We start from the raw sequence: 13,750 nt of genomic DNA, 5'->3' as shown, positions 1-13,750 counted from the left end.
CCTTTAATCCCAAATTAGCCATCACAGACATTATTTAAAGGATTTAAAAAAAAAAAAAACAAAACTACTGTTTCTCTCACACATTCTATTATATAGTAAGTCATTCCATACGTTTTTTAAAAAAGGGCCTTTAATAAAATTGACAAAATAGTCTACCTTTAGATAGTTCCGTTCAACAAAGCTGCATATGCTTGATATCTGCATCTTAATCCTAAGACCTCAAATTGCTTATTTTAGAAATAAAAATGCAGGTGGGAGTTCATTGTAAAATGAAGCAGCAATGATTCCAGCATGTACATTTCTGCTTTACATTCCTAGCCAGAACATAAAAATGACCAGAGAGCGTCATCAGTGCCAAGCTAAGAAAAAACAAACCAAAAAAATGGAACCACCATGAAGATAATGCCACATTAAAATCTCTTTCTCTTGATAATTTCTGGCTTCCAGCTGACAGGATGTGTCTCTTCCGTCTAAAAGCAGAAAAGTAAATAAGTCAAAACAAAGTATGATGAGCTTGCTTCATATTTAGTAACTTCCTGCTAACAAAAATAAGGCATATATTCTAAATTACATTATTTGCCATTATACATTTAGCAGTTCTCTAACAATTTTAGGAATACTTGACAAACCTGACATTAGGGGATCCATAAAGGATGAGGGGTTCACTACAAGTTGAGTTTATGGTTCATCTCAAATAAAATTGCTATTTACACAGCTAAGAACAAGCTTCCAATTCTAGAATTTGTATAGCAACCAACAGCTGATTTATTATACTTTAACATGTGAAATATAGAACTTACCGCTGTATCATCCTCTCTGTACACTTTAATGGTTTTATCAGCTTCCGCTGTTAGCAACCGACTTTCAGATTGATCAAAAGCACAAGCAAATATTCCTGATTCACTATCCAAAGACCCAGGTTGCACAGCTGCATGAACTCTCTGGAAGTTGTAGCCAGTTCTCCAGTCCCAAAGATGCATAGTGCCATTGTCAGCTTAAAGGGAAAGAGCTGGTTAAACTTGTACTCTTCAACAATTCAGCCTGATAAACATTAAACACCAACCATTAGCCAAGCACCAGGGCAACAACTATAGTTATAAAACTAGATATAAAGGCACTCAAGCTTCTCTTTGTCCACATTCATTGGTGTTTATTCTGAATTTATTTCAGAGCTCAATAAACATAAAATGATATCCAATTCAGAATACAAAACCAAACTTTAGTCAATTTCTAGCACAAATCCCTAACTTAGACTTACTATGTGGGCACTCAAAGACAGCTAAAGGATGAACTATGCTAGGTGCACTCTAAATATGCATGAACACGCACGAGCATTCAAATATACTTTAATCAGGCAAGTTTCGCAGTAATACTTAAATGTGGTAGCTAATAATTTTACACATTTACTGAAGAAAAAAATGAGACTAAACACATCATGAAAATCTTATTTTACCTCCAGACACTAGGACTCCATCAGAATTTACCGTCAATGTATTAATAATAGCATTATGACCAGAAAGATTCTGAATAAAACTTCCATCAGGGAATTTCCACTGTTTTATGTTATCTGGAGAACCGGATGCAAATGTATAACTGAAATAAAATTAGAAAGTATTAATGACAAAGAAAATCAAGTTAAATAAAATGGTGAATTTTAAAAAGCTTGTTATGCTTGTGATACAATGAACAATAGTTGCAAAATGATGCACCACCTGTGGATGCTGTGGTCCCCACTAATTTTTTTAAATGTTTATTAACTTGCTCCTTGAGATTTAAAATATTCTGCATGAATCTTACTGTCTAATAATATTTAAGTACAAAACATCAAATCTAGCCAGTATTTGTCTATCCTGACATGCAGCTTTTACTTTAAACTCTACCATGATTTACTTAAATTGTTTCCTTTGACATTATTAATTTTCACCATGCAGAAAGCTTTTCTCAACTTAGATAAGGTATGCAGGGAAAATAAAAGAAATGCATGTTCGTAAGTAGCACAAGGTAGACGTGACAGTGGCCAAATGACTATCAAAAGTAGGTCAAATGTTGGTATTTCAGTAATAACAAGAAGTTAATCAAGAAAATACACTTACTGTCTTGGATGTAAAACCACAGCCCTGACTGATTTCTTGTGATTTGTTAACGTGACCCTTGTTTTTCCAGCCACCAAATCCCACAATCGTATCGTAGTGTCATGGCTTCCTGTAATGAAAATACACACACAAAATAAAGATCAGAAAAAAGAATGCAAAGGTTAACTATACTAAAATATAAAACATTCTTCCACAGACATGTAAATTTAAATACAAAGTATCATCACCTCTTGGCTAAATGCTTTAAAGTTCAAATGATTTGAAATTGTAGGCTGACTTAATTCTTTTTTTTTTTTTTAAAGATTTATTTATTTTTATACAGAGCTGGGGTATAGGCCAGAGGTGCACGGGATGCAAGGATTCACCAGAGACAGACCAGGGAGCAAGCAGAACAGGCAGACAATCTGAGGGGAGCAGTAGGAGCGACAGAAGAGGTCTGCCGCGCCATGTGGGAAATCTCCTTGGCCGGCCAGGAATCGAAACCGCGCTGCAGAGGCTGCAGACAGCCTCACAGCGCTGAGCTCAACCCGTTGCGCCACCGGGGAGGCCCGACTTTAATTCTTAAAATACTCGATGCACTGTCTTTTGAACAGCTAGAAGAAATGCAAGTATCAAGTGACACAAATACATGCTAATATCCCCTAGTAAAGGGAAAGGCGATTTTTTAAGTTAATAAAATGTATCATGTGAAGGAATTATTTTCTAGTGTTAGAGTAAAGATTCACTGCTTGAACTTCATTTTAAGCAAAGGATTCAAACAATATTGGTAAACATTATTGGTCTCCATCTTCTTCTAACTCCAATTTCTCATACTAGTAATTTTGACACTGAAACAAAGTTTAAATGTATTACCATTTTCTAATCAGGTGTTGTAAGACACTGCTGCACATGACATATGATAGGTAAAAAGTATGAGATTAAAAATTACACAATGTGTTACCACATAACATGATGAATTTCAAATGCACAGAGAATCACAATACAAAGCAAGAGCCATAGAGAAGAGGAAAAGTACACGTATAATCATAATGGCACACTGCACTCCAGTGGGAATACACTGCAGACTTTTAAATTATTAATCGTACCAGTAATAATTTGTGGTTCGGCTGCTTGACACCTCACCGTAGCAACTGCATTTGTGTGTCCAGATAATGTGTGTACGCTGGCTTTTGTTCTCACATCCCAAATCTGTAAAACACAATAGTCGTACTGTCAAAGAAAAGAGTGTTCATATCTCAGGCAGGAAACTAGATCAATTCAAGGCTGGGAAGTTGTTAGACAACTGTGCCTGAGTATAGATGAAGTGCACAAATGAAAGATAATCTGTAAGGTGGCAGGAGAATGCAGAGAGGGAGCAGGGGGCAAGAAATACAAAGAGCTATAAAGATCAGCAGACGGTAAGCCTGAGGACAGCTACAACAGGAACACTGAATGAAACAGCTCAATGGAAGTAGCTGAGAAAGAATGAATGTGCCTGTGGCACTTCTGGGGCAGGGCACTCCCAGTAACAAACTTGGTAACGCCCTCAAACTGGAGATGAAGATGGAAAAAACAGTCAAGAAACTGAGGGACCAGGGTGTTGGTGGATCAAGGCAACCATCTTTCATTCTCTATCAAACAATATGACTCTAGTATCAAACACCACAAGACACAATACATTTCCAGATAAACACAAAACTCTCTCCCACTCACCCGTGCAGTTGAATCTCGACTACAGGTTACCAGAACATCAATTGTTGGGTGCAAATCCAAACCATACACTGCACTGAGATGTCCATGATAGTGCCTTATAACCTAAACATAAGCAGGAAAAGTTAAATTTTCTATAATTAGAAAGATAAACAGTGGCTCACAATGTTTTAGACCATCAGCTCCAAGCTTACCTTATTATATTCAAGATCCCAGCATTTGACTTGTTTGTCTTCTCCACAGGAGAACAGGTAGGGGCTCCTGGTGCTCACTATCACACCACGCACTGTGCTGATGTGCCCAGTTAATGACAGCTTCAATTTGCCACTAGCCAAGTCCCAGATCTGCAATCAAAGAATAGTTTGTTTTTCTTCTTATTGGTTATACCAAAGCAGATTTTTAGCATTTTAATGTTAAAATTGTCTTCGAACAGAGAAAAATACAATGATATAAAAATTTTAAACTTTGGGGCTCCCTGGTAGAGCAGGGGTTGAAGTCTCAGCACTATCAAGCCATCGCCAGCCACTACGGCATGAGTTCCACCCCTGGCTGGAAAGCTGACCCACATGGCACAGCAGATATCTCCTGTCTCACCTGCTGCTCCCCTCAGCAGTGTAGTTCAGTAGATCCACCTGTTCTGCTCCCCTCTCTCTGGTGAATCCTCACCCCCACACCTCTGGGCTACACCCCAGTTCTTGTATACATAAATAAAAAAATAAATTACCTTTAAATTTTGCAAAGTAACCCCTTCTCCCCAAGTAAAAGCCAGGAAAAAGAATCAGGAAAAGTAAGCGAAGGGGCCTCCCCTGGCGGCGCAGCGGTTGAGCGCTGGGCTGCGAAGCTGCCTGCAGCCTCTGCAGCACCGGTTCGATCCCCGGCTGCCGGGCGAGGGTCCCACATGGCGTGCAGACATCTCCTGCCGCCCGCTGCTCCCCTCAGCAGTATACTTCGTCGGTCTGCCTGTTCTGTTCCCCGCTCTGGCTCTGGTGAATTCTCTTACCCTCCCGTGCTTCTGACTGTACCCAGTGCTTGCATAAATAAATAAATAAATCTTAAAAAAAAAAGACTAAAACTGGGAACTATTTGCAACAGATGAAAAAAGGTTAATATTCATCCAAATATGTGCCGGTGCTAAGATTATGTAAGGGTGTAAGTTCTTTCATAATTCTCCGTATTTTCTGCATTTTTTAATAGATGAACATGCTCTAATTTTGTAACCAGAAGGAGGGAAAAAAGTTATTGCGAAGGAATTAGAAATAGTCAGCACATACTGTTTGGAAAAAACCTGTTTAAGTATCAAGTTATTTGAACAGTTATTTATTTGAAACTTTTAACTGGGAAACAATACATTTTATTTCATACTCAGGTCTAAGAAATTAGAGGAACTATTGTACATCAACAATTTCCATCAAAGGAAACAAAATAGATTACATTTACATAGCAAACACCAACGGTGTTTATTTTTTTCTTCCTTCCATATTACCTTTATAGTTCTGTCAGCAGAGCCAGTAACAAACCACTGATTTCCAGGTTCCACAGCAATGCAGCGGACCCAGCCCAGATGCCCGCTGATCACCTGTATTTAAACAAACGGTAGAATGGGCCAACTCATAACACACAAGTTAAAGTTTATTCAACTTCAACCATAGCTATAAGTAGGGTTTGAACTGTCCCCATTATCTTCGAATAAGATCAGTATATGAACTAAAACTATACCTGTTCTAGTTTCAATCTGGTCTATTTTGAATCATTTTAATTTACTATAATTCAAAAGTTAATCAGTAAGATTTGTGATTCATATTAAATAACCTGAACACTTTTCCCAAATTTCAAAAATTTATTTACTCTGATCTCCAACTTAGTAGCCTTCTACCTACATTTTATCCTGGATTCTATATATAACACAAGTATAACTTTTACTTAAAGAAGTCGCCTTCCCAAGATACCTTTTTTGAGATAGTTTCTAAGCCCCCTCCTCATCCCATCTGGGATGACTTTACCAGTTCTCATATCCACTCCTTTTCCTCCTTAGCTACTCCTTAGCTCTTGTCCCTGTGGAAGCCGGGGGGCAATATGCAAACGAACTCACCCTGTAGAGCTTCCAGGGCGGGTGCCACTGGGGTTTCGGCATGGTAGGGGCTTTTTTAGCCATCAGGGCAGAGTTCTTGGCGTTGCCACCCTCCATAACCTACCGGAACAGATGACATTATTAGTGAAGACAGCATACCTAAGGTTTCATGTGGTCAACAGTTTCCTTCCTTATATGAAAAGACAGCTAAAATCAAAGACTTTTAGTCAAACTATATTTTGTTTGATAACTTTAAGAAGCAGTTAAATTCAGAGGTAGAATATCAGAGTTAAGGGGCCCACACCATTGTGCATGGGTAGAAAACTCAGCTCTGCCAATTACTGGGATTGACCTTAGTAAAAATTATGTAACCTGTGCCTCACCTGTGAAATGGAAAAAACAGTACCTAACTCACAGTTAACAGTAATAAAGGTCCATGTAAGAAGCTCTGATTGCTAGTTAGGCCAGAAGTGGATTAACGCCACTGCCTCTCGCTGTCATATTTCAACATTACTGATTTAATATTGTAAAACGACTAATAGTTACTGCTATTTATCTGGTCTCAAAATATTTACACACTATTTTAAAGGTTATACTGGCTGATCCATCATCAGCTGTTAGCATATATCTAATCATTCAAAAAATATTTATGATCAAAGAGGTCCTGCCCCCAAGAAGCTTACATTAAATGTTTCTAAACAGAAAGTCTGGGCAGAGACCTGCGAATAGAAGGTAATGGAGGAAATGTAGAGCTACAAATCTACTTACTTCATAAAGTCAAATCAATTGCATAATAAACTGAGGTGTTAAATCTTGTACTATTTCAAGAGGTAGCATAGTAAACTGTCTATTTTGTTATTCTTTCTATAACTACTGTTACAATAGCTACTATTCTACCTATAGATAAATATATTTCTAAACGATCATTTTTAAGGCACTAGTTGGGTAGCTCATGAATATTACCACATTAAAAGCTCTCAACTCTATATAAACCAACTGAGTATTTAAAGACATTCCTACCTAACACACACTAATACAGGATTACAAGTTTCAGAATAGTCCTTATATTTCTAATAATGGATAATAAAAAACACTATCACATCATCTTCATCAAAATAAACATTATGTACAATATACATATGGGACCAGATTTAACAAAATTTTAAATTCTAAAAAGCATGTCAATTCATTAGCAACTTATACTTCAGGTTATTAAATACTAACAATGAGTGCAGGCTACTTACTTGAACAATTCCAAGAAAAATGCTCATTATTTAATATTTAAAATAATAGTTGGGATTAAGAAAAATAAGGCAACAGGTTCCAAAGTTAGAAATCAGAAGCGTGACTGGACAGAGACACCTACAGCAGTCATGCCCGCAGGCTGTGAGCGGTCGGCGGCCCCAGGATGTCGGTATTCACCTCCAGCAGCTGTGCTGCGATTTGCGTCCACCCTGAGACAAGAAAGTCAGCACATTCTAAGTACCTGATGCGTCCAGTCACCTATTCTGCAGCATATATATTTAAATTTTTGTAAGCATGGATAAATGAAAGTATCATGTGATACATGAAATCATAAACAGTAAACTACACTTTCAAAATGCTCACATTTCATACCTAGCCTGATTAGCAGGTAACGCCACAGCTAAGGACTGTGCAGCTGATTCACTTGGCATTCTTTGGATCTTAGTATCTGCTGTCAAAGCAACTCCTGTAAAAAAAAAAAAAAATTGATTCCTGTTAGTACAAGCTATCTTTGGTTTCATTTACAAGCATTTAAAATAAAAAACTGGAAGAAAACATACAAAAAGATAACAGTGATGCTCTCTAGGAAGTGACACTATGAAAATCTTGATTAAATTTTCCACGATGTCTTTTGTTTATATCTTTTTTACAATAAACATAGCTGAACAACACTTAACAAATTTGATGTAATCACAAACAGTTTGGTATTAAAATAAGTATTAATGTTAGAATTTTCATTTTTAAACTTTTAAAATTTCTATTATCTTGGGATATTATCTTCAGATATAGAAATTAAGCAGCTCTCCAAATACTAACAAAATGTTTCCAAGAGAAAATGTAAATGACTACAACAAAAGCATTGACTTGCCTATATTCTGACTATGGTAAATCCTGTCTTCTAAAATTACTAAAACCTACATATAATAAGCTTTTGCCCTCTACCCTGTTATAGTGGCACTTCATTTGTGTACTAATTTTCTTACACACATAAACATACCACGATAGAGTTCTGTCCTGTTTCTATACTAACGCATCTATCACTTTTATAAGTTGCCGGTCTAAACTCCATATATACGTTTGTCTTAGCCTGCAGCAGTCTTACTATCTTTAAATTTCTAGCACAGTGCCTGAAAAATTACAGTTGCTTAAAGAAAGTTTGCTGAATGAATGCATGTGACACTGAGCATTAATTTTCAGATAAAAAGTTATGCCTGCCTACTGAATTTAATCTGTATTTTATAGGCAACAGGAATCATATTATTGGCTAATTCATGGAAATACAAGTGACAATGAGACATTTTCAAAGTCCAACAGCTTATTTACCTGGGCCTGGTGGGTATGGATGTGTACCTGTCACCAGATATTCAACTTCTTGTCCTTTAAAAAAAAAAAAAGAAAAAAAACTGATCAATGACAGATATATTTACACATGTATTATCTCTTTTAATGAATTAAATAATATTGTCAACTGGATTTTTCTCATTTTCCCAGCTAAACCCAAGCCTCAGAAAATAGGTCATGTTTGTTTTGACTTCTAACGGACATATACACAGCTAGTCCTTGAAGATTTGCTGAAATGATGTCAAAAGACCTTGTGTATTTGCTACACAGTACTGATAGTACATCAAGTAACAATCTACTCTGGTGTTTCTTTCAAGAAAATGATTTGCCTATGAAATCTTCTATTATCTTTATACACTACCATTTCTATACTTACTAACCTCTCTCTGAATTAAGCCAGAATAGATAAGATAACGTCCCTACAGTTTAGGAGGTTTTCTTTTAATCCCCACTATGACCTTCTCCATATCCTAAGACTGTCTGCCATCATTATAACACTTTGTTATTTCCTATAAGAAAAAAATCTGCCAATCATTTTAATCATTCTCCCAAGAGGCAATCAAGACTTCTATTACCATTATGGTACAGCTTTAAACAGGGCATGGCTTCCAGAAGGGGCACAACTGACTTTTTCTAGTTCTAAAATTCTGAGGTAAGTCCTGGCATTTCTTTTTTTTTCTTTTTTTTTAAGATTTATCTATTTATTTATACAAGCATTGGGCACAGTCAGAAGCGTGGGAGGGTGAGAGAACCCGCCAGAGCCAGAGCGGGGGGCAGAACAGGCAGAAGGACCGAAGCATATTGCTGAGGGGAGCAGCGAGCGGCAGGAGAGGTCTGCGCGCCATGTGGGACCCTCGCCGGTGGCTGGGGATCGGACCAGTGCTGCAGAGGCTGCAAGCAGCCTCGCAGCCCAGCGCTCACCCGCTGCGCCACCAGGGGAGGCCCAGTCCTGGCATTTCTGATCCCACCACACTCACCTTGATTGGCAGGATACTGTTTATGACCATATGAATCTGAGGCATTCTGAGGGCCCTTGTCTTTAAAATTTTCTTTGGACGTAGGCATGTGCAACACAGGACCATATTCATTGCGCAGCTTGATAGCCATTTTTCGTTTGTGACTATTTAGAAATCATAAACATAAGAATGTATCTTTGAGTACTTTAAATATTATTTGCCACTATAAATATAGTCACAGGTAGCCAGGAAGAAAATACTTAAACTTGCCTAATCCCGTAGAAGGTTTCTATGAAGTTTTTGAGAAGTATTTTTAAAAAGCTCAAAATTTCCAAGTGCATTCACACACTTTGTTCCCAATCCACCCCCTGGCATCTATTAAGTCTAAGTAGTATTTTTGTAAGTTAGTCAATAAATATAAAATCCCTCATAGTGAGTTATTAAGAGTCTAAAAGGTGTAAAAATATTTAGAAATTACTATCTCTAAAAATACCTCAAACTCAATATACTTTCTTTCAAATGTCTAAATACAAAAACAGAGTAAAAGTTCTGTAGAAACTTTTAATGGATGTATCTAAGAAGATTACAACAAATCAAAGTACTTCATTATTTTAAAAAGGAAATGCACTTATATTAATTTGGAGACTAGGCCACTTTGCAAATCAAATATAACTGCTTGTGTGAGGAACTAAGATTTTAAACAAAGGATAAAGATCAAAGAAGGAACACTGCACATAACACAATCCCAGACTGATGCTGGAGATGGAGAACCAAAAACATGCTACCACTCAAAAATCCTCCACATACTAACAAGAAAAGATGGGAGTAGAGGCACTGGCCAGGTACAATTTCAGCTTAGCAAGGCTCTGAGAGCAGCAGGAAGCTGAACGCACATACAAAGTGATTGATTATAAAATATAACACCTGAAAGGGACTCTCCTAATTACTGGTATTTGTAAAATGTAACTAATTAATAAGATTTTTACTATAAAAATTAAGGCCAAAAAAAGGAATTAAGTCAGCTTAAATTACAGCAAAACACTACTCATTAATGAATAGATATCCCATGAGCGCTAGTATTACTCAAAAATCTTTAAAGGTCCTCCTCTTCCTGCTCTCTGCCCCAATATTGGAAGTTTAAATATTCTAGAAATTAAAAAGAAATTATACTTACCTATCTTCATCCAAAGGCACAGGTTTTCCATTATCAGCTACAAACATGTCATGGGTCCTCTTCAAAGACCTGAACACAAGTGTGTGCACAGAATGTTTCTGTACCTCCTAGAAAGAAAGAGTATAATTATACATCTAGCAACAAATTACTCATATGACCTAAAGTCAAATAATTTACACACTTTACATGTTTAAATACATAAAAAGCTTTACATCGCTCACCATAGTTACTCCTAGCGAGCTATAAAAGTCAAGTTCAGAGAAGAGGAGGAAATTCCTCTTTGGTCAATTGAGTGGTACCTGAAGTTGGTCATTTATTTAATATTTATTGATTTCCCTACTATTTGTTTGGCAGGCATTGTGTTTGAAATTAACAACAGAATGATGAAAAAGCAGTCCTCTGTACTCAAAAGGAAATAGATAAGTAAATAACTCTACATTCTGACATGTGTTAGGACTGAAACAAGCAAAGGACTGAGACAAAGAACTTAGAAAGGTTATGAAAGACCTATGAGGCGATATCTAAGCAGAATGGGAGAAAAACTTGCACAGAATAGACACTGAAAAAAGGCATGAACGACCCAGGCAAAGGGAAAACACCCAGCATGGAAGGTATTCAGTAACTGAAATAATGTCAGGAGCTGCAGTTGTGTACGTTTGGTGAGAGTGCATTGGGATGCAAAATGAGTTTGCAGAAGTAGGTAAGATCCACAACAGTAAGGTTTTTTAGGTTACCGCAAGAGGCGATATTTTTTCCACGAGCAACACAGCGACAGTATACGGTTTTAATCGAGAAATGCATGACGAACATTTGAAACACATCAATGGGGGAGGAGGTCGGTTTACAAAAATTGAAGCAAGGAGACCAGCCTGGAGCCAATGCACCAATAGAGGCAAAAGCTGATGTTGGTTTGAACTAAGATGATGGCAAAGAGTTTGGAGAAAAGGCAAAAAACATTCCTGAGATAAAATAGACGAGGTTTGCTAATAGAATGGTTGCTCAAGTACGGAAAGATGCAAATATTCAAGAGAGTAGGTTATCCTGGAGCCGACGTGAAGTAAAAGAACAGTGGAGACGAGAAGATCGCCAGGCGTTCAGGCCACAGAACCACAGACACTGCCCGGCAGGCGGCGGGTACCAGATGCCCCGCCTCGGGCAGTGCCAGCTCCCAAAGTCAAGTGAAGACTGGGGGAATTATCTCAGGCTTCAGAGAAAAGAGCCTCCGCTCCTCGAAATGCGGAAAGGCAAAACCTCCAACTCCTGCTCTCATCCGGCCTCTCCCGGCCCCTGAAATCCTTAAGAAGGGACCATCGGCCTCGGCCAAGAGCCTCCCCTGGCAGCCGCTACGCCGCCCAATAATGCCATCACCCTTGATCGCTTCACCCGCGGTCAATCAATGCACAAGCAAAAGACTCCCGTGCACCGCCAAGTGTCCCTTTACCTCGACCATGATGCGGCCGCGTACTCCGCTGCTCCAGCAGGGAGGCTACCCTGGACACCAGCACAGAAACCGCCGCCACAGGTGGCAGCCCCTTCCGGAATCGGCGCCCTGGCGCAGGATGTGACGCAACTCTGCGCACGCGCGCTGCTCGCCAGCGGGCCTCCGGGGGTCAAGGGGCGGGCCTTCCTCCTCGGTTCGCCTCCGGGGCGGAGTCTCAGGGCTGAGGGGCGGGGCTTGTGGAAGCGCGGGCTGGAATGGTCGGGGCGCTCCCTTAGCTGGTCTTAGGGTCGTGTTAGCAGACCTCTCCTGTCTCGCCCGCTGCTCCCCTCAGCAGTGTATTCCAGTCAGTCTGCCTGTTCTGGTCCCCACTCTGTCTCTGGGGATCCTCTTGCCCCCCCCACTTCTGACCTGTACCCCAGTTCTTGTATGCATAGATAAATCTTTAGGGCAAAAAAAATCGCGTTTACTCTTGGTATTAAAGGGTTTGGATTATAGTTGCGGTTGTTTGCGCGGAAACTTAATGCTTTTCTTAGAGAACATACAAAACCAGTTCTTGGGAGGGGCTGGAGAAAGTGACCCCTTGGAGCAAAGGCCCTTCCACGGTCTGGAACTCCAGGCCTTTCCCTCCGGCAGTTCCACATCTTGGTTCCATTGGGCTGGAAGTGTTGTAGAAATAAATTCTAGGCTTTTACCCAGGCAGAGGAAGAGCAAGTGGTGCTTCAGGAATAGTGAGGTCCGGAGAAGCTTTATTACTCATGCATGAGGTCCCAGATCTGGGTAGCCCGCAAGGTCTGAGCACCCAACTGTGCCCATATCTGTTACATGAATAACATCGTGTTTCAGCAGACACAACCACTGTGGCAAAGTCCCCAAACAAGGGGGGCAAGGAAAGGCAAGGGGGGAAAGATGCAGGCATTCAGGGATGGCCTGGGAGAGAGAGACCAGCTTGGCCCCCTGCCTGACCTTGCAGATAAGAGTGCTGAGGCCCTGGCCATGAATCTTGAAAGGGAAGGAGCTGTAAGTAAGCAAATGTGTTGATTATGCCTGCATTGGAATGTTCATTGCACCTGGACTGGAAGTTCTGCTGGAATCTTTATTATATTCCTTTGCTCAATAATATATTTTCTCGTCAGAATCATTAACCTTAGCATCCGAAAACAATTGTACTTGCACTGTCCAGTAAATAGTTGTTGAGTGTTTAAATCTGAGAAGTTTTGGAAAAGATTTTTGTTTCAACAACATAGTGTAAAAATCCCAGATTTCTTTTTGCTATATAAATTAAAAAAAAAAAAACAACACACACACACACAAACCTCTCCAAACTGCGTAACTCGGCTATTCCAAGTTGTCTGCTAGTTAGTGGAGTTCAGTGATGCCACCAGCTTTGAAAAGCTGGTGGAAGAGGACACAACTAGACAGTTAAGCTATTTTTTTTTTTCCCGTTTTGCATGTCCTGTTGCCAAATTGTTGGTATTTTGTTCTGATTTCTGTCCAGGTAAAATCTGCAACTTGCTATCAATACTGTCCATTTATTTTTCTAAGTGTAAAGAACAATTGATGGTGTTGTATATTGGCAAACCTGAGTAATAAGATGTTTCACTGGCTCTGCTTCCTCCTCAACCATAATCAGTTCTACTGATCCTGTCCCCAGAACATAATGCATACATTTGAGAGGGGATTTTAAAAAACACAAAAACAAATCAATGTAAAAAAAAAAGGATAACAATGAGTGTTGATCATCTC

The 13,750-nt window shown here is 39.1% G+C and overlaps 1 protein-coding gene across 1 annotated transcript; it reads right to left on the bottom strand.

Moving 5' to 3' along the window:
* Positions 1-410: 410 nt before the first annotated feature.
* On the bottom strand, positions 411-11,367 carry PLRG1 (pleiotropic regulator 1; the record flags this gene model as incomplete). Its single annotated transcript, XM_084245588.1, has 15 exons — positions 411-470; positions 801-994; positions 1,454-1,593; positions 2,094-2,202; positions 3,179-3,281; positions 3,786-3,887; positions 3,977-4,126; positions 5,266-5,358; positions 5,872-5,970; positions 7,217-7,304; positions 7,468-7,561; positions 8,419-8,472; positions 9,414-9,556; positions 10,567-10,673; positions 11,221-11,367. 15 exons carry the CDS (start codon positions 11,365-11,367, stop codon positions 411-413), a joined length of 1,683 nt encoding a protein of 560 aa, XP_084101714.1.
* Positions 11,368-13,750: the final 2,383 nt, after the last annotated feature.

Source organism: Talpa europaea, assembly GCF_964194135.1.
Source record: "Talpa europaea genome assembly, chromosome: 10".
In the NCBI taxonomy this organism is placed as follows: domain Eukaryota; kingdom Metazoa; phylum Chordata; class Mammalia; order Eulipotyphla; family Talpidae; genus Talpa; species Talpa europaea.
The sequence above is the reverse complement of the archived record's forward strand: the minus strand, read 5'-3'. Positions and strand labels throughout refer to the sequence as shown.